At 47.6% G+C, this 20,789-nt stretch overlaps 1 protein-coding gene across 6 annotated transcripts in view; it reads left to right on the forward strand.

The window, feature by feature from the left end:
• The window catches only part of MOB3C (MOB kinase activator 3C), a 130,788-nt gene that overhangs the window by 13,420 nt on the left and 96,579 nt on the right, over nucleotides 1-20,789 (forward strand). For all 6 annotated transcript variants that reach the window (XR_005774105.1, XM_040406698.1, XM_040406697.1 and 3 more), the window contains exon 2: nucleotides 10,696-11,166. Coding sequence is in view for 5 of the 6 variants with exons in the window: in XM_040406698.1 (XP_040262632.1) it covers nucleotides 10,749-11,166 (418 nt within the window). In the remaining variant the exon portion in view is untranslated. The remainder of the gene's footprint in view (nucleotides 1-10,695; nucleotides 11,167-20,789) is intronic.

Genomic DNA, 20,789 nt, shown 5'->3' on the forward strand with positions numbered 1-20,789 from the left:
TGGCTAAAGGGACTCCTCCTGTGATGTCATCTGCCCAGTCCACAGAGGCTGCTGTGTAATATCTGGGGGTAATGGTGACCCATAAGGGTAACACTGGCTGAAGGGACTCCTCCTGTGATGTCATCTGCCCAGTCCACAGAGGCTGTTGTGTAATATCTGGGGGTAATGGTAATACATGAGGGTAACACTGGCTGAAGGGACTCCTCCTGTGATGTCATCTGCCCAGTCCACAGAGGCTGCTGTGTAATATCTGGGGGTAATGGTGAAACAAGGGGGTAACACTGGCTAAAGGAACTCCTCCTGTGATGTCATCTGCCCAGTCCACAGAGGCTGTTGTGTAATATCTGGGGGTAATGGTAATACATGAGGCTAACACTGGCTAAAGGAACTCCTCCTGTGATGTCATCTGCCCAGTCCACAGAGGCTGCCGTGTAATATCTGGGGGTAATGGTGACACAAGGGGGTAACACTGGCTGAAGGGACTCCTGTGATGTGACCTCCCCAGTCCACAGAGGCTGCTGTGTAATATCTGGGGGTAATGGTGACACAAGGGGTAACACTGGCTGAAGGGACTCCTCCTGTGATGTCATCTGCCCAGTCCACAGAGGCTACTGTGTAATATCTGGGGGTAATGGTAATACATGAGGGTAACACTGGCTGAAGGGACTCCTCCTGTGATTTCATCTGCCCAGTCCACAGAGGCTGTTGTGTAATATCTGGGGGTAATATTGACACATGAGGGTAACACTGGCTGAAGGGACTCCTCCTGTGATGTCACCTGCCCAGTCCACAGAGGCTGCTGTGAAATATCTGGGGGTAATGGTGACACATACTGGTAACACTGGATGAAGGGACTCCTTCTGTGATGTCATCTGCCCAGTCCACAGAGGCTGCTGTGTAATATCTGGAGGTAATGGTGACACATAAGGGTAACACTGGATGAAGGGACTCCTCCTGTGATGTCATCTGCCCAGTCCACAGAGACTGCTGTGTAATATCTGGGGGTAATGGTGACCCATAAGGGTAACACTGGCTGAAGGGACTCCTCCTGTGATGTCACCTGCCTAGTCCGCAGAGGCTGCTGTGTAATATCTGGGGGTAATGGTGACCCATAAGGGTAACACTGGCTGAAGGGACTCCTCCTGTGATGTCACCTGCCTAGTCCGCAGAGGCTGCTGTGTAATATCTGGGGGTAATGGTGACCCATAAGGGTAACACTGGCTGAAGGGACTCCTCCTGTGATGTCACCTGCCTAGTCCGCAGAGGCTGCTGTGTAATATCTGGGGGTAATGGTGACCCATAAGGGTAACACTGGCTGAAGGGACTCCTCCTGTGATGTCACCTGCCCAGTCCACAGAGGCTGCTGTGTAATATCTGGGGGTAATATTGACACATGAGGGTAACACTGGCTGAAGGGACTCCTTCTGTGATGTCATCTGCCCAGTCCACAGAGGCTGCTGTGTAATATCTGGGGGTAATGGTGACCCATAAGGGTAACACTGGCTGAAGGGACTCCTCCTGTGATGTCACCTGCCCAGTCCACAGAGACTGTTGTGTAATATCTGGGGGTAATGGTGACCAATAAGGGTAACACTGGCTAAAGGAACTCCTCCTGTGATGTCATCTGCCCAGTCCACAGAGGCTGTTGTGTAATATCTGGGGGTAATGGTGACACATGAGGGTAACACTGGCTGAAGGGACTCCTCCTGTGTTGTCATCTGCCCAGTCCACAGAGCCTGGTGTGTAATATCTGGGGGTAATGGTGACCAATAAGGGTAACACTGGCTGAAGGGACTCCTCCTGTGATGTCACCTGCCCAGTCCACAGAGACTGTTGTGTAATATCTGGGGGTAATGGTGACCAATAAGGGTAACACTGGCTAAAGGAACTCCTCCTGTGATGTCATCTGCCCAGTCCACAGAGGCTGCTGTGTAATATCTGGGGGTAATGGTGACACATGAGGGTAACACTGGCTGAAGGAACTCCTCCTGTGATGTCATCTGCCCAGTCCACAGAGGCTGTTGTGTAATATCTGGGGGTAATGGTGACACATGAGGGTAACACTGGCTGAAGGGACTCCTCCTGTGTTGTCATCTACCCAGTCCACAGAAGCTGTTGTGTAATATCTGGGGGTAATGGAAATACATGAGGGTAACAATGGCTGAAGGGACTCCTTCTATGATGTCATCTGCCCCGTCCACAGAGGCTGTTGTGTAATATATGGGGGTAATGGTGACACATGAGGGTAACAATGGCTGAAGGGACTCCTTCTATGATGTCATCTGCCCCGTCCACAGAGGCTGCTGTGTAATATCTGGGGGTAATGGTGACACAAGGGGGTAACACTGGCTGAAGGGACACCTGTGATGTGACCTCCCCAGTCCACAGAGGCTGCTGTGTAATATCTGGGGGTAATGGTGACACAAGGGGTAACACTTGCTGAAGGGACTCCTCCTGTGATGTCATCTGCCCAGTCCACAGAGGCTGCTGTGTAATATCTGGAGGTACTGGTGACACATGAGGGTAACACAGGCTGAAGGGACTCCTCCTGTGATGTCATCTGCCCAGTCCACAGAGGCTACTGTGTAATATCTGGGGGTAATGGTAATACATGAGGGTAACACTGGCTGAAGGGACTCCTTCTATGATGTCATCTGCCCCGTCCACAGAGGCTGCTGTGTAATATCTGGGGGTAATGGTAATACATGAGGCTAACACTGGCTGAAGGGACTCCTCCTGTGATGTCACCTGCCTAGTCCACAGAGGCTGCCGTGTAATATCTGGGGGTAATGGTGACACAAGGGGTAACAATGGCTGAAGGGACTCCTCCTGTGATGTCATCTGCCCAGTCCACAGAGGCTGCCGTGTAATATCTGGGGGTAATGGTGACACATGAGTGTAACACTGGCTGAAGGGACTCCTCCTGTGATGTCATCTGCCCAGTCTACAGAGGCTGCTGTGTAATATCTTGGGGTAATGGTGACCCATAAGGGTAACACTGGCTGAAGGGACTTCTCCTGTGATGTCATCTGCCCAGTCCACAGAGGCTGTTGTGTAATATCTGGGGGTAATGGAAATACATGAGGGTAACAATGGCTGAAGGGACTCCTTCTATGATGTCATCTGCCCCGTCCACAGAGGCTGCTGTGTAATATCTGGGGGTAATGGTGACCCATAAGGGTAACACTGGCTGAAGGGACTCCTCCTGTGATGTCACCTGCCCATTCCACATAGGCTGCTGTGTAATATCTGGAGGTAATGGTGACCCATAAGGGTAACACTGGCTGAAGGGACTCCTCCTGTGATGTCACCTGCCCATTCCACATAGGCTGCTGTGTAATATCTGGAGGTAATGGTGACCCATAAGGGTAACACTGGCTGAAGGGACTCCTCCTGTGTTGTCATCTGTCCAGTCCACAGAGGCTGTTGTGTAATATCTGGGGGTAATGGAAATACATGAGGGTAACAATGGCTGAAGGGACTCCTTCTATGATGTCATCTGCCCCGTCCACAGAGGCTGCTATGTAATATCTGGGGGTAATGGTGACCCATAAGGGTAACACTGGCTGAAGGGACTCCTCCTGTGATGTCACCTGCCCAGTCCACAGAGGCTGCTGTGTAATATCTTGGGGTAATGGTGACCCAAAGGGTAACACTGGCTGAAGGGACTCCTCCTGTGATGTCACCTGCCCAGTCCACAGAGGCTGTTGTGTAATATCTTGGGGTAATGGTGACCCATAAGGGTAACACTGGCTGAAGGGACTCCTCCTGTGATGACACCTGCCCAGTCCACAGAGGCTGCCGTGTAATATCTGGGGGTAATGGTGACCCATAAGGGTAACACTGGCTGAAGGGACTCCTCCTGTGATGTCATCTGCCCAGTCCACAGAGGCTGTTGTGTAATATCTGGGGGTAATGGTGACACATGAGGGTAACACTGGCTGAAGGGACTCCTCCTGTGATGTCACCTGCCTAGTCCACAGAGGCTGCTGTGTAATATCTGAGGGTAATGGTAATACATGAGGGTAACACTGGCTGAAGGGACTCCTCCTGTGATGTCACCTGCCTAGTCCACAGAGGCTGCCGTGTAATATCTGGGGGTAATGGTGACACAAGGGGGTAACACTGGCTGAAGGGACTCCTCCTGTGTTCTCACCTGCCCAGTCCACAGAGGCTGCCGTGTAATATCTGGGGGTAATGGTGACACAAGGGGGTAACACTGACTGAAGGGACTCCTCCTGTGTTGTCACCTGCCCAGTCCACAGAGGCTGTTGTGTAATATCTGGGGGTAATGGTGACACATGAGGGTAACACTGGCTGAAGGGACTCCTTCTATGATGTCATCTGCCCCGTCCACAGAGGCTGCTGTGTAATATCTTGGGGTAATGGTAATACATGAGGGTAACACTGGCTGAAGGGACTCCTCCTGTGATGTCACCTGCCCAGTCCACAGAGGCTGTTGTGTAATATCTGGGGGTAATGGTGACATATGAGGGTAACACTGGCTAAAGGGACTCCTCCTGTGATGTCATCTGCCCAGTCCACAGAGGCTGCTGTGTAATATCTGAGGGTAATGGTGACCCATAAGGGTAACACTGGCTGAAGGGACTCCTCCTGTGATGTCACCTGCCCAGTCCACAGAGGCTGCTGTGTAATATCCGGGGGTAATGGTAATACATGAGGGTAACACTGGCTCAAGGGACTCCTCCTGTGATGTCACCTGCCTAGTCCACAGAGGCTTCCGTGTAATATCCGGGGGTAATGGTGACACATACTGGTAACACTGGCTCAAGGGACTCCTCCTGTGATGTCACCTGCCCAGTCCACAGAGGCTGCCGTGTAATATCTGGGGGTAATGGTAATACATGAGGGTAACACTGGCTGAAGGGACTCCTTCTGTGATGTCATCTGCCCAGTCCACAGAGGCTGCTCTATAATATCTGGGGGTAATTGTGACACATGAGGGTAACACTGGCTGAAGGGACTCCTCCTGTGATGTCACCTGCCCAGTTCACAGAGGCTGCTGTGTAATATCTGGGGGTAATGGTATTACATGAGGGTAACACTGGCTGAAGGGACTCCTCCTGTGATGTCACCTGCCCAGTCCACAGAGGCTGTTATGTAATATCTGGGGGTAATGGTAATACATGAGGGTAACACTGGCTGAAGGGACTCCTCCCTTTGATGTCATCTGCCCAGTCCACAGAGCCTGGTGTGTAATATCTGGCGGTAATGGTGACACATGAGGGTAACACTGGCTGAAGGGACTCCTCCTGTGATGTCATCTGCCCAGTCCACAGAGGCTGCTGTGTAATATCTGGGGGTAATGGTGACCCATAAGGGTAACACTGGCTGAAGGGACTCCTCCTGTGATTTCATCTGCCCAGTCCACAGAGCCTGCTGTGTAATATCTGGGGGTAATGGTGACCCATAAGGGTAACACTGGCTGAAGGGACTCCTCCTGTGATGTCACCTGCCTAGTCCGCAGAGGCTGCTGTGTAATATCTGGGGGTAATGGTGACCCATAAGGGTAACACTGGCTGAAGGGACTCCTCCTGTGATGTCACCTGCCCAGTCCACAGAGGCTGCTGTGTAATATCTGGGGGTATCATTGACACATGAGGGTAACACTGGCTGAAGGGACTCCTCCTGTGATGTCATCTGCCCAGTCCACAGAGGCTGCTGTGTAATATCTGGGGGTAATGGTGACACATAAGGGTAACACTGGCTGAAGGGACTCCTCCTGTGATGTCACCTGCCCAGTCCACAGAGACTGCTGTGTAATATCTGGGGGTAATATTGACACATGAGGGTAACACTGGCTGAAGGGACTCCTCCTGTGATGTGACCTCCCCAGTCCACAGAGGCTGCTGTGTAATATCTGGGGGTAATGGTGACACAAGGGGTAACACTGGCTGAAGGGACTCCTCCTGTGATGTCATCTGCCCAGTCCACAGAGGCTACTGTGTAATATCTGGGGGTAATGGTAATACATGAGGGTAACACTGGCTGAAGGGACTCCTCCTGTGATTTCATCTGCCCAGTCCACAGAGGCTGTTGTGTAATATCTGGGGGAAATGGTGACACATGAGGGTAACACTGGCTGAAGGGACTCCTCCTGTGATGTCACCTGCCCAGTCCACAGAGGCTGTTGTGTAATATCTGGGGGTAATGGTAATACATGAGGGTAACACTGGCTGAAGGGACTCCTCCTGTGATGTCATCTGCCCAGTCCACAGAGGCTGTTGTGTAATATCTGGGGGTAATGGTGACATATGAGGGTAACACTGGCTGAAGGGACTCCTCCTGTGATGTTACCTGCCTAGTCCACAGAGGCTGCTGTGTAATATCTGAGGGTAATGGTAATACATGAGGGTAACACTGGCTGAAGGGACTCCTCCTGTGATGTCACCTGCCTAGTCCACAGAGGCTGCCGTGTAATATCTGGGGGTAATGGTGACACAAGGGGGTAACACTGGCTGAAGGGACTCCTCCTGTGTTCTCACCTGCCCAGTCCACAGAGGCTGCCGTGTAATATCTGGGGGTAATGGTGACACAAGGGGGTAACACTGACTGAAGGGACTCCTCCTGTGTTGTCACCTGCCCAGTCCACAGAGGCTGCTGTGTAATATCTGGGGGTAATGGTGACACATGAGGGTAACACTGGCTGAAGGGACTCCTTCTATGATGTCATCTGCCCCGTCCACAGAGGCTGCTGTGTAATATCTTGGGGTAATGGTAATACATGAGGGTAACACTGGCTGAAGGGACTCCTCCTGTGATGTCATCTGCCCAGTCCACAGAGGCTGTTGTGTAATATCTGGGGGTAATGGTGACACATGAGGGTAACACTGGCTGAAGGGACTCCTTCTATGATGTCATCTGCCCCGTCCACAGAGGCTGCTGTGTAATATCTTGGGGTAATGGTAATACATGAGGGTAACACTGGCTGAAGGGACTCCTCCTGTGATGTCACCTGCCCAGTCCACAGAGGCTGTTGTGTAATATCTGGGGGTAATGGTAATACATGAGGGTAACACTGGCTGAAGGGACTCCTCCTGTGATTTCACCTGCCCAGTCCACAGAGGCTGTTGTGTAATATCTGGGGGTAATGGTGACTACATGAGGGTAACAATGGCTGAAGGGACTCCTCCTGTGATGTCACCTGCCCAGTCAACAGAGGCTGCTCTGTAATATCTGGGGGTAATGGTACACATGAGGTAACAATGGATGAAGGGACTCCTTCTGTGATGTCATCTGCCCAGTCACAGAGGCTGCTGTGTAATATCTGGAGGTAATGGTGACCCATAAGGGTAACACTGGCTGAAGGACTCCTCCTGTGATGTCAGCTGCCCAGTCCACAGAGGTGTTGTAATATCTGGAGGGTAATGGTGACCCATGAAGGTAACACTGGATGAAGGGACTCCTCCTGTGATGTCATCTGCCCAGATCCACAGAGCTGCTTGTGTAATATCTGGGGGTAATGGTGACCATAAGGTAACACTGGCTGAAGGGACTCCTCCTGTGATGTCACCTGCCTAGTCCGCAGAGGCTGCTGTGTATATCCTGGGGTAATGGTGACCATAAGGGTAACACTGCTGAAGGGACTCCCTCCTGTGATGTCACCTGCCTAGTCCGCAGAGGCTGCTGTGTAATATCTGGGGGTAATGGTGACCCATAAGGGTAACACTGGCTGAAGGGACTCCTCCTGTGATGTCACCTGCCATTCCACAGAGACTGTTGTGTAATATCTGGGGGTAAATGGTGACCAATAAGGGTAACACTGGCTAAGGAACTCCTCCTGTGATGTCATTCTGCCCATTCCACAGAGGCTGTTGTGTAATATCTGGGGGTAATGGTGACACATAGGGTAACACTGGCTGAAGGGACTCCTCCTGTGTTGTCATCTGCCCAGTCCACAGAGGCTGTTGTGTAATATCTGGGGGTAATGGAAATAAATGAGGGGTAACAATGGCGGAAGGACTCCTCTATGATGTCATCAGCCCCCGTCCACAGAGGCTGCTGTGTAAATATCTGGGGGTAATTGTAATACATGAGGTAACACTGGCTGAAGGGACTCCTCCTGTGATGTCACCTGCCCAGTCCACAGAGGCTGCCGTGTAATATCTGGGGGTAATTGTGACACAAGGGGGTAACACTGGCTGAAGGGACTCCTGTGATGTGACCTCCCAGTCCACAGAGGGCTGCTGTGTAATATCTGGGGGTAATGGTGACACAAGGGGGTAACACTGGCTGAAGGGACTCCTCCTGTGATGTCACCCTGCCCCAGTCCACAGAGGCTGCTGTGTAATATCTTGGGGTAAAGGTGACCCAAAGGGTAACACTGGCTGAAGGGGACTCCTCCTGTGATGTCACCTGCCAGTCCACAGAGGCTGTTGTGTAATATCTTGGGGTAATGGAGACCCATAAGGGTAACACTGGCTGAAGGGACTCCTCCTGTGATGACACCTACCCAGTCCCACAGAGGCTGCCGTGTAATATCTGGGGGTAATGGTGACCCATAAGGGTAAACACTGGCTGAAGGGACTCCTCCTGTGCTGTCATCTGCCCAGTCCACAGAGCCTGGTGTGTAATATCTGGGGGTAATGGTAATACATGAGGGTAAACACTGGCTGAAAGGACTCCTCCTGTGATGTCATCTGCCCAGTTCACAGAGGCTGTTGTGTAATATCTGAGGTTAATGGTAATACATGAGGGTAACACAGGCTGAAGGGACCCTCCTGTGATGTCACCTGCCCAGTTCACAGAGGCTGCTGTGTAATAGCTGAGGGTAATTGGAAATACATGAAGGGTAACACTGGCTGAAGGACCTCCTCCTGTGATGTCATCTGCCCAGTCCACAGAGCCTGGTGTGTAATATCTGGGGGTAATGGTAATACATGAGGGTAACACTGGCTGAAGGGACTCCTCCTGTGATGTCACCTGCCCAGTTCACAGAGGCTGCTGTGTAATATCTGAGGGTAATGGTAATACATGAGGGTAACACTGGCTGAAGGGACTCCTCCTGTGATGTCACCTGCCCAGTCCACAGAGGCTGTTAAGTAATATCTGGGGTAATGGTAATACATGAGGGTAACACTGGATGAAGGGACTCCTTCTGTGATGTCACCTGCCCCGTCCACAGAGGCTGCCGTGTGTAATATCTGGGGTAATGGTTACACATGAGGGTAACACTGGCTGAAGGGACTCCTCCTGTGATGTCACCTGCCCAGTCCACAGAGGCTGTTATGTAAATATCTGGGGGTAATGGTAATACATGAGGGTACACTGGCTGAAGGGACTCCTCCCTTTGATGTCACCTGCCCAGTCCACAGAGGCTGCTGTGTAATATCTGGGGTATGGTGACACATGAGGGTAACACTGGCTGAAGGGACTCCTCCTGTGATGTCATCTGCCTAGGTCCACAGAGGCTGCTGTGTAATATCTGGGGGTAATGGTTACACATGATGGGTAACACTGGCTGAAGGGACTCCTCCTGTGATGTCCACCTGCCCAGTCCACAGAGGCTGCTGTGTAATATCTGGGGGTAATGGTGACCCATAAGGGTAACACTGGCTGAAGGGACTCCTCCTGTGATGTCACCTGCCCAGTCCACAGAGGCTGCTGTGTAATATCTGGGGGTAATGGTGAACCCATAAGTGTAACACTGGCTGAAGGGACTCCTCCCTTTGATGTCATCCTGCCCAGTCCACAGAGGCTGCTGTGTAATATCTGGGCTAATGGTGACACATGAGGGTAACACTGGCTGAAGGGACTCCTCCTGTGATGTCACCTGCCCATTCCACAGAGGCTGCCGTGTAATATCCTGGGGGGTAATGGTTTACACATGAGGTAATACAGGCTGAAGGGACTCCTCCTGTGATGTCATCTGCCCAGTCCACAGAGCCTGGTGTGTAATATCTGGTGTAATGGTAACACATAAGGGTAACACTGGCAGAAGGACTCCTTCTGTGATGTCACCTCCCCAGTCCACAGAGGCTGTTGTGTAATATCCGGGGTATTGGTGGACACAAGGGGTAACACTGGGCTGAAGGGAACTCCTCCTGTGATGTCACCTGCCCATTCCACAGAGGCTGCCGTGTAATTTTGGGGGTAATGGTGACATAAGGAGGTAACACTGTTCCTGCTGCTGTTTCCTGGGTGACATGTGATTTAAAGGGGTTGTGCTAGGATTTTAGGTTATAGCCTACCTCAGGATTGAAGATGATAAGCTGATTGCTGGTGATCCACCTGCTGGAGACCCCTCTGATCCTGAGAACAGACGGGTCCCGCTCCCCATTTTAATCGATCAGTATTTCATGCTTGTGCAATGCCGCTCCATTCATTTTCTATGTGAGCATCAGACATAAAGTAAAGCACTTGGTTGTCTCTGGTGCTCACTTAGAGAATGAATGGAGCAGCATTGCACACGTACGACCTGCCTGCACCATCAGAACGGGGAAGACGCCCATTCTCGTGATCGTGGGGGTTCCTGTGTTCAGATTCCCAAGGATCAGTTATTCACTATCCTGTTGATGGGGGATACTTAAAAACTTGGCACAACTCTTTAATAATAATGGGTGTTAGGGGTAATTACTGATTCAATGCCGAATGTCACTTGGCAAGTTGCATGAGCCCTTATGATGATCTACTATGTAGGCCAGAATCTGACATTGCCCCTTATTTATCTTGTAGATAGTCTGCCGTCCTCCAGTCTGTGACTTGCATCGTAGTGTGGACTGGACATCATGGCATTGTGCCTCACCCAGGTCTTTAACAAAGACAGAACGTTCCGTCCCAGGAAGAGGTTTGAACCCGGAACCCAACGATTTGAGCTCTATAAAAAGGCTCAGGCCTCCCTGAAATCAGGTCTGGATCTTAGGAGTGTGGTGCAGCTTCCCGAGGCGGAGAACATTAATGACTGGATAGCTGTGCATGTTGTTGACTTCTTCAACAGGATCAATCTGATTTATGGAACAATGTCAGAGTTCTGCACAGAGAGGAGTTGTCCCATTATGTCTGGTGGCCTCAGGTATGAATACAGGTGGCAGGATGACCTCAAGTACAAGAAGCCCACAAAGGTGTCCGCTCCGCTCTATATGAACTTGCTAATGGACTGGATAGAGACACTGATCAACAACGAAGACATATTCCCAACTCGAACAGGTGAGTCAGGTCTACACGTGTCTCTACAGGAGACAGGAGTAGTGGGGCTGTGTAAGAGAAGCAGATCTGGGGCTTCCAGGTAAAATACAGTCATTTTGAGAGGGCGCCCCCAAGAGCTATTTTCTTTGTTGTTAGAATCCAAACAGATTAAAAGTATTAGTGAAAATGTGTGCCCCCTGTCCCCTCAGACATGCTCTCACTCATTCCCCAATGTAGACTAACATGAGACAAAAGAAGTAGAACTCTCCATGTACAAGAAGGTAGAGCCTGGAGTTCAGTAACATCTGGCGTCTGTGTGGCCATCACAATGATTATCAGGGGTCAAGACAAGCTGCAAAATAAAACCGGTGATCGCAGATCTCTCCCCTCATCTACTGTGCACTCCTCTACCCTACAATTTAATGTTGATGGTGACCGCAGAATTTCAGCTTCTCAAGAGGTTTCTTATCTGGAAGTCACTGATCTGTTGGTGCAGGGCAGGAAATCCCGTCAGGCAGCAGCTTCTTTCACTGCTTTATGAAGAAAATATGCAGTTCCCCATCATAGTCCTATCTATGTGTGTGCCGCGCCCTGGAACGTCATATGTAGAGGCATAGCGTAATATTTGCCAGTAAGGAGTATGTTCTACCCTCCACCCATAGGGAGTGCCAGAGGTATAAGGCAGGACAGCGGGACAAAGCACGTGGCCATCAATAGCCAGTCAGCAAAACCAGGTTGGTGGCTTTTTCTATTCCTTCCAACCAACACTTCCATTTGTTTCTGTGCATTGCTGCATGTCTTGTGCAATGACTGCTATACAAGTAACAAGAAAAAGTAGGTGAACCCTTTGAAATGACCTGGATTTCTACATTGTTACTAATAACATGTGGTCTGATTAATCCAAGTCACAATTGTAGACAAATACAATCTAATAACGCCTAAACATTTTTGTGGGTCATGTCTTATTGCGCATAATGAGTAAATATTCAATGTGCAGGGAGAAAAAGTAAGTGAACCCCCAAATTTGATAACTTGCTGATCTCTCTTCAGCAGCAATCACAACCACCAAGTATTTTCTAAGATTCAGATAAAATTTTCCCAATGTTGAGGAATTTTGAATCATTCCTCCCTGCAAATGTATTTAGGTTCATCACTATTTCTGGGATGCCTCGTGTACTCAGCTCTCTTCAGATCGTGTCACAGCATCTCCACAGGGTTAAGATCAGGACTCTTCAGGTCGTGTCACAGCATCTCCACAGGGTTAAGATCAGGACTCTTCAGGTCGTGTCACAGCATCTCCACAGGGTTAAGATCAGGACTCTTCAGGTCGTGTCACAGCATCTTCACAGGGTTAAGATCAGGACTCTTCAGGTCATGTCGCAGCATCTCCACAGGGTTAAGATCAGGACTCTTCAGGTCGGGTCACAGCATCTCCACAGGGTTAAGATCAGGACTCTTCAGGTCATGTCGCAGCATCTCCACAGGGTTAAGATCAGAACTCTTCAGGTCGTGTCACAGCATCTCCACAGGGTTAAGATCAGGACTCTTCAGGTCGTGTCACAGCATCTCCACAGGGTTAAGATCAGGACTCTTCAGGTCGTGTCACAGCATCTCCACAGGGTTAAGATCAGGACTCTTCAGGTCGTGTCACAGCATCTTCACAGGGTTAAGATCAGGACTCTTCAGGTCGTGTCACAGCATCTCCACAGGGTTAAGATCAGGACCCTTCAGACCACAGCATCTACACAGGGTTAAGATCAGGACTCTTCAGGTCGTGTCACAGCATCTCCACAGGGTTAAGATCAGGACCCTTCAGACCACAGCATCTCCACAGGGTTAAGATCAGGACTCTTCAGGTCGTGTCGCAGCATCTCCACAGGGTTAAGATCAGGACTCTTCAGGTCGTGTCGCAGCATCTCCACAGGGTTAAGATCAGGACTCTTCAGGTCGTGTCACAGCATCTCCACAGGGTTAAGATCAGGACTCTTCAGACCACAGCATCTACACAGGGTTAAGATCAGGACTCTTCAGGTCGTGTCACAGCATCTCCACAGGGTTAAGATCAGGACCCTTCAGACCACAGCATCTCCACAGGGTTAAGATCAGGACTCTTCAGGTCGTGTCACAGCATCTTCACAGGGTTAAGATCAGGACTCTTCAGGTCGTGTCACAGCATCTCCACAGGGTTAAGATCAGGACCCTTCAGACCACAGCATCTACACAGGGTTAAGATCAGGACTCTTCAGGTCGTGTCACAGCATCTCCACAGGGTTAAGATCAGGACCCTTCAGACCACAGCATCTACACAGGGTTAAGATCAGGACTCTTCAGGTCGTGTCACAGCATCTCCACAGGGTTAAGATCAGGACTCTTCAGGTCGTGTCACAGCATCTCCACAGGGTTAAGATCAGGACTCTTCAGGTCGTGTCGCAGCATCTCCACAGGGTTAAGATCAGAACTCTTCGGGTCTTGTCACAGCATCTTCACAGGGTTAAGATTAGGACTCTTCAGGTCGTGTCGCAGCATCTCCACAGGGTTAAGATCAGGACTCTTCAGGTCGTGTCACAGCATCTCCACAGGGTTAAGATCAGGACCCTTCAGACCACAGCATCTCCACAGGGTTAAGATCAGGACTCTTCAGGTCGTGTCGCAGCATCTCCACAGGGTTAAGATCAGGACTTTTTAGGTCATGTCACAGCATGTCCACAGGCTTAAGATCAGGACTCTTCAGACCACAGCATCTCCACAGGGTTAAGATCAGGACTTTTTAGGTCGTGTCACAGTATCTCCACAGGGTTAAGATCAGGACTCTTTAGACCACAGCATCTCCACGGGGTTAAGGTCAGAACTCTTCTGGTCTTGTCACAGCATCTCCACAAGGTTAAGATCAGGACTCTTTAGGTCTTGTCACAGCATCTCCAAAGGGTTAAGATCAGGACTCTTCAGACCACTGCGTCTCCATAGGTGAAGGCCAGGACTGTGATCTGGGCATTTCAAAACACATCTTAATTTCCCCGCCCACCATTATTTAGTTGATTTACTTCTGTGCTCTGGGTCATTGTTTTGTTGCATTACCCAATGTCTCCTCAGCTTGGGGTCATGGATGCTGCCCTTTCATTTTGCTGTAAAATGTTTTTTTATATCTTATTATTTATTGTTCCCTTAATGATTACAAGGCATTCAGGCCCTGGGCCAGCAAAGCTGACATAAGCCATGATGAGCCCTTCACCTTAACTCTATGGAGATGCTGTGGTATTACCTGACAAGTCCTGACCTTAAAGGGGTTGACCAGTTTGCATTACTAGCTGAACTTGTACTGGGAACAGCTCATGCATGCTGCTGGTGACAAGCAGTACTAAGCCATCGGCGCCAATTTCTGATGGTTTAAAGGGGTTTTGTCATCAGTGAATTTAGTCCCCATTGCGTCTCCCTACATCTATCTCCTTTTCCTCAGATTTCTCTGGCTATGGGGACATGCCCTCTCTAGACGCACACTCTCAATTCATGTGAAGTTGATGTGGCTTCCTTGGTGTCCTCTCAGAAACAGAGGTTTAGCTAGAAGTAAATCAGCTGCAGAAGAAATACTGTCAGGTTAGGGTTACCCTAACCCAAATGTGACGTGTCACTTTATGAGGTAATAACTTTGGAACATTTTTACTTATTCAGGCCATTCTGAGACTGTTTTCTCGTGACACATTGTACTTCCTGTTAAAGGTAAATTTAAGTCGATATGTTTTACCTTTATTTATAAAAAAAATCCCAAATTTATGGAAGATATGAAATATTAGCTATTTTCTAAATCTGAATTTCTCTGCTTTTAAGACGGATAGTGGCACCTCATAAGATATTTATTACTTAACGTTCCCCAGATGTCTACTTTACGTCGGCCTCATTTTGTAAATGGTGCTTTATTTTTTAGATCATTAGATGGCTTTGAATTTAAGAAGAAATCTTTAAAATTTTCAAGAAAATTTCCAAAACCCACTTTTTTAAGGACCAATTCAGTTCTGAAGTGGGCTTATGTACTAGAAACCACTCATCAATTACCCCATTTTACAAACTACACCCCTCAAATTATTCAAAACTGATTTTACTAACTTTGTGAACACTTTACAAGTTTCACAAGAGGTGAAATAAAAATATTTAGCAGATTTTCCATTTTAATCCATTTATTCCTGAAAGACAGCAAGGGTTGACAGCAAAACAAACCTCAACATTTATTACCCTGATTCTGTGGTTAACAGAAACACCCCATGTGTGGTCATAAACTGCAGTATGGGCACGTGGCTGGGCTCAGAAGGGAAGAAGTGCCCTATTGCTTTTGGAGGGCAGATTTTGTTGGAATGGTCTTCAGGCACCATGTCACATTCAAAGAGACCCTGAGGTACGCCTAGAAAGGAAAACCCCAAAAGTGACCCCATTTTGGAAACTACAATCCTCAAGGAATGTATTGAAGGTTGTAGTGAGTGCCTTGACCCCACAGGTGTTTATAGAATTTAGACACACTTGGCTTTTAAAATGAAAACTGTCTTTTTTTTTTTTCTAATAAAATGCTGCTTTAGCCCCGGTTTTCATTTTCACAAGGGGTAACAGGAAAACCCCCAAAATGTGTTATTCATTCATTCTTTCCTGAATACGGCAGCACTCCAAGTGTGGTGGTAAACTACTGTATGGGCATCACACAGAGCTCAGAAGGTAAGGAGCGCCATATGGCTTTTGGAGGGCACATTTTGGTGGAATGGTTTCCGCACCATGTTGCATTTGAAGAGATCCTGAGGCACCTCTAAAGTAGAAATTCCCAAAAAGTGACCCCATTTTGGAAACTACACCCCCCTCCCCCAATGAATTTTTCATGGGGTGCAGGAAGGCTCTGAGGTGAAATAAAAAAAAAAAAGCTACCCCATTTAGACCTAATTTTATAAACCCCCTACACGTGGCCCTAATCTTATAAACCCCCTACATGTGGCCCTAATCTTATAAACCCCTACATGTGGCCCTAATCTTATGAACCCCCTACACGTGGCCCTAATCGTATAAACCCCCTACATGTGGCCCTAATCTTATAAACCCCTACATGTGGCCCTAATATTATGAACCCCCTATATGTGGCCCTAATCTTATAAACCCCCTACATGTGGCTCTAATCTTATAAAAAACCGAAATGTGGCCCTAATCTTATAAACCCCTATGTGTGGCCCTAATCTTATAAACCCCCTACATGTGGCCCTAATCTTATGAACCCCCTATATGTGGCCCTAATCTTATAAACCCCCTACATGTGGCACTAATATTATAAACCCCTATATGTGGCTCTAATCTTATAAAAACCCTAAATGTGGCCCTAATCTTATAAACCCCTATGTGTGGCCTTAATCTTATAAACCCACTACATGTGGTCCTAATCTTATAAACCCACTAGATGTGGCCCTAATATTATGAACCCCCTATATGTGGCCCTAATCTTATAAACCCCCTACATGTGGCCCTAATCTTATGAACCCCCGATATGTGGCCCTAATCTTATAAACCCCCTACATGTGGCTCTAATCTTATAAATCCCCTACATGCGGCTCTAATCTTATAAACCCCCTACACATTGCCCTAATGTTATAAATCCCCCACATGTGACCATACTCTTATAAACCCCCTACATGTGGCTCTAATCTTATAAATCCCCTACATGCGGCTCTAATCTTATAAACCCCCTACACATTGCCCTAATGTTATAAATCCCCCACATGTGACCATACTCTTATAAACCCACTACATGTGGCCCTAATCTTATAAACCCCTCACACATTGCCCTAATCTTATAAACCCCCTACATGTGGCCCTAATCTTATAAACTCCCTACATGTGGCCCTAATCTTTTAAACCCCCACCCAAGCAGCAGACTATAAGGCTCACCAGACTATAAGGCGCGCCGGACTATAAGATGCAACGGACTATAAGGCGCAACAGACTATAAGATGCACAGGACTATAAGAAGCAGCAGACTATAAGACGCACTGGACTATAAGACACAGCGGACTATAAGGTGCACCCCAAGTTTAGACAACAGAAAATCTGTAAGGGAATGTGATTTACTGGTGTTTTACTGAAGTGGAGGGGTCAGAGTCAGTAACTATAGAGAGTAGTGGGGGGGGGGGGTAGTTTTGGTCAGCTCCTGTAACCATTACTGTGTCCTCTGCTGATCATTGTGTGTGTGGTCCCCTATTTACTTGGACCTTCAAATAAATGTGTCTCCATTGCTCTGCTGTGTCCGGCCATGCTTCTTGTTCTGCTAAATTATTTGTGACACACACAGTTCTGGTACACACACATATGGCTCTGCTACTCACAGAGCTCTACTATATACACAGCTCTGCTACACATACAGTTCTATTGCACACAGATATAGCTCTGCTATACACATATACAGCTCCATTACACACATACAGCACCGCTACACACAGATACAGCTTTACTACACACATATAGTTCTGTTGCATACAAACAGCTCTGCTACACCCATACAAATCTGTTACACCTATACAGCTTTGCTACACACATATAGTTCTGTTACACATAGATGCATGGATTTCTCCTGCCTTAGAGCAGTTCTCTGCCTGTAGGCCAGAATTCCAGCTTTATTTATACTTCAATATAGTTCATTAAACTAGTCAAACTAGTATAAACCACAGTTATAGTTATAGTGTATGAATACATCATAACTGTCACATTGGCATTTGCCCAACCTGTGACCATATCTGAAACTTGAGGAACAGGACCTGGTAGAATGATCTTATCTAACCCTTGGAGAACAGGATCTGGTAGAATGATCTTACCTAACCCTTGGAGAACAGGATCTAGTAGAATGATCTTATCTAACCCTTGGAGAACAGGATCAATCTTATCTAACATTTAGAGAACAGGATCTGGTAGAGTGACCTTATCTAACCCTTGGAGAACAGGACCTGGTAGAATGATCTTATCTAACCCTTGGAGAACAGGATCTGGTAGAGTGATCTTATCTAACCCTTGGGGAATAGGACCTGGCAGAATGATTTTATCTAACCTTTGGAGAACAGGACCTGGAAGGATGATCTTATCTAACCCTTGGAGAACAGGGTCTGATAGAGTGATTTTATCTAACCCTTGGAAAGCAGGTAGAATGATTTTACATAATCTTTGGGGAAAAGGATCTGGCAGAGTGATCTTATCTAACCCTTGGAGAACAGGATCTGGCAGAATAAACGTATCTAATCCTTGGAGAACAGGGTCTGGTAGAGTGATCTTATCTAAACCTTGGAGAACAGGGTCTGGTAGAATGATCTTATCTAAACCCTGGAGAACAGAGCCAGGTAGAATGATCTTATCTAAACCCTGGAGAACAGAGCCAGGTAGAATGATCTTATCTAAACCCTGGAGAACAGAGCCAGGTAGAATGATCTTATCTAAACCCTGGAGAACAGAGCCAGGTAGAATGATCTTATCTAAACCTTGGAGAACAGAGCCATGTAGAATGATCTTATCTAACCCTTGGAGAACAGGGTCTGTCAGAGTGAGTTTATCTAACTATTGGAAAGCTGGATTTTATTACCCAGAGTCAACAGAAGAAACATCTGAAGAATCTTCTGTAGCCCCTTAGTTACTCTCAAAATATGTAGCACTGCTACACATACACACACATACAAAACTGCTACACACATACAGCACTGCTACCCACATACATACATATATACATATACAGCACTGTTACATACATACAGCTCTGCTACACACATAGGGCACTGCTACACATATACAGATTTGCTACATACATATATATACAGCACTGTTACACACATACAGCACTGCTATACACATATAACATTGCTACACATACACAACACTGCTACACACACAGTTCTTCTATACACACACAGCACTGTTACACACATACAGCTTTACTACACACATACACACACACACATATAGCACTGCTAGTCTGCTACACACATACATACAGCTCTGCTATACACATACAGCACTGCTACACATACAGCTTTGCTACACACATACATATATACATATAGAGCACTGCTACACACATACATACAGCTCTGCTACACATACAGCACTGCTACATATATACAGCTCTGCTACACACATACAGCACTGCTACACACATACATATATACAGCACTGCTACATACAGCAGTGCTACACACATACATACCGCTCTGCTGCACACATACAGCACTGCTACACATATACAGCACCCCTACACACATATATACAGCTCTGTTACATACAGCGCTGTTACACATACACACACATACAACACTTCTACACACATACAGCACTGCTATACACACAGTACTGTAACACACATACAGCTTTGCTACACACATACATATATACATATACAGCACTGCTACACATATACATACAGCTCTGCTACACACATACAGCGCTGATACACATATACAGCTCTCCTACACACACATACAGCACTGCTACACATACAGCACTGCTACACATATTGAACACTGCTACACACACATACAGCACTGCTATACACATACATACAGCACTGCTATACACATACATACAGCTCTGCTACACACATACAGCTCTGCCCACACACATACAGCACTGCTACACACATACATATAGCACTGCTAAATGCATACAGCACTGCTGCACATACAGCACTGCTACACATATACATACAGCTCTGATACACATATACAGCTTTGCTACACACATACAGCACTGCTATACACACATACAGCACTGCTACACATATACAACACTGCTACACACACATACAGCTCTGCCACACATACATACAGCTCTGCTATACACATACAGCACTGCTATACACATACATACAGCTCTGCTAGACACATACAGCTCTGCCCACACGCATATACACACACATACAGCTCTTATACACACACACATACAGCACTGCTACACACATGCAGCCCTGCTTCACACATACAACACTGTTACACATACATACAGCTCTGCTATACACATACAGCACTGCTAAAGTCATGTACATACACATACAGCTATGCTACACACAAATATATGCACACACATACAGCACTGCTACACACATACAGTCAGATCCATAAATATTAGGACATGGACACAATTCTAACATTTCTGGCTCTATTCACCACCACAATGGATTTGAAATGAAACGGACAAGATGTGCTTTACCTGCAGACTGTCAGCTGTAATCTGAGGTATTTACATCCAAATCAGGTGAACGGTGCAGGAATTACAACAGTTACATATGTGCCTCCCTCTTGTTGAGGAATAAAAAGTAATGGGACAATTGTCTTCTCAGTTGTTCCATGGCCAGGTGTGTGTTATTCCCTCATTTACAATGAGCAGAGAAAAGGTCCAGAGGTCATTTCCAGTCTGCTATTTGCATTTGGAATCTGTTGCTGTCAACTCTCAAGATGAGATCCAAAGAGCTGTCACTATCAGTGAAGCAAGCCATCATTAGGCTGAAAAACACCACAAACCCATCAGAGAGATAGCAAAAACATCAGGCGCGGCCAAAACAACTGTTTGGAACATTCTTATAAAGAAGGAACGCACCGGTGAGCTCAGCAACACCAAAAGACCCGGAAGACCACGGAAAACAACTGTGGTGGATG

This window comes from Bufo bufo, chromosome 9 (assembly GCF_905171765.1).
Source record: "Bufo bufo chromosome 9, aBufBuf1.1, whole genome shotgun sequence".
In the NCBI taxonomy this organism is placed as follows: domain Eukaryota; kingdom Metazoa; phylum Chordata; class Amphibia; order Anura; family Bufonidae; genus Bufo; species Bufo bufo.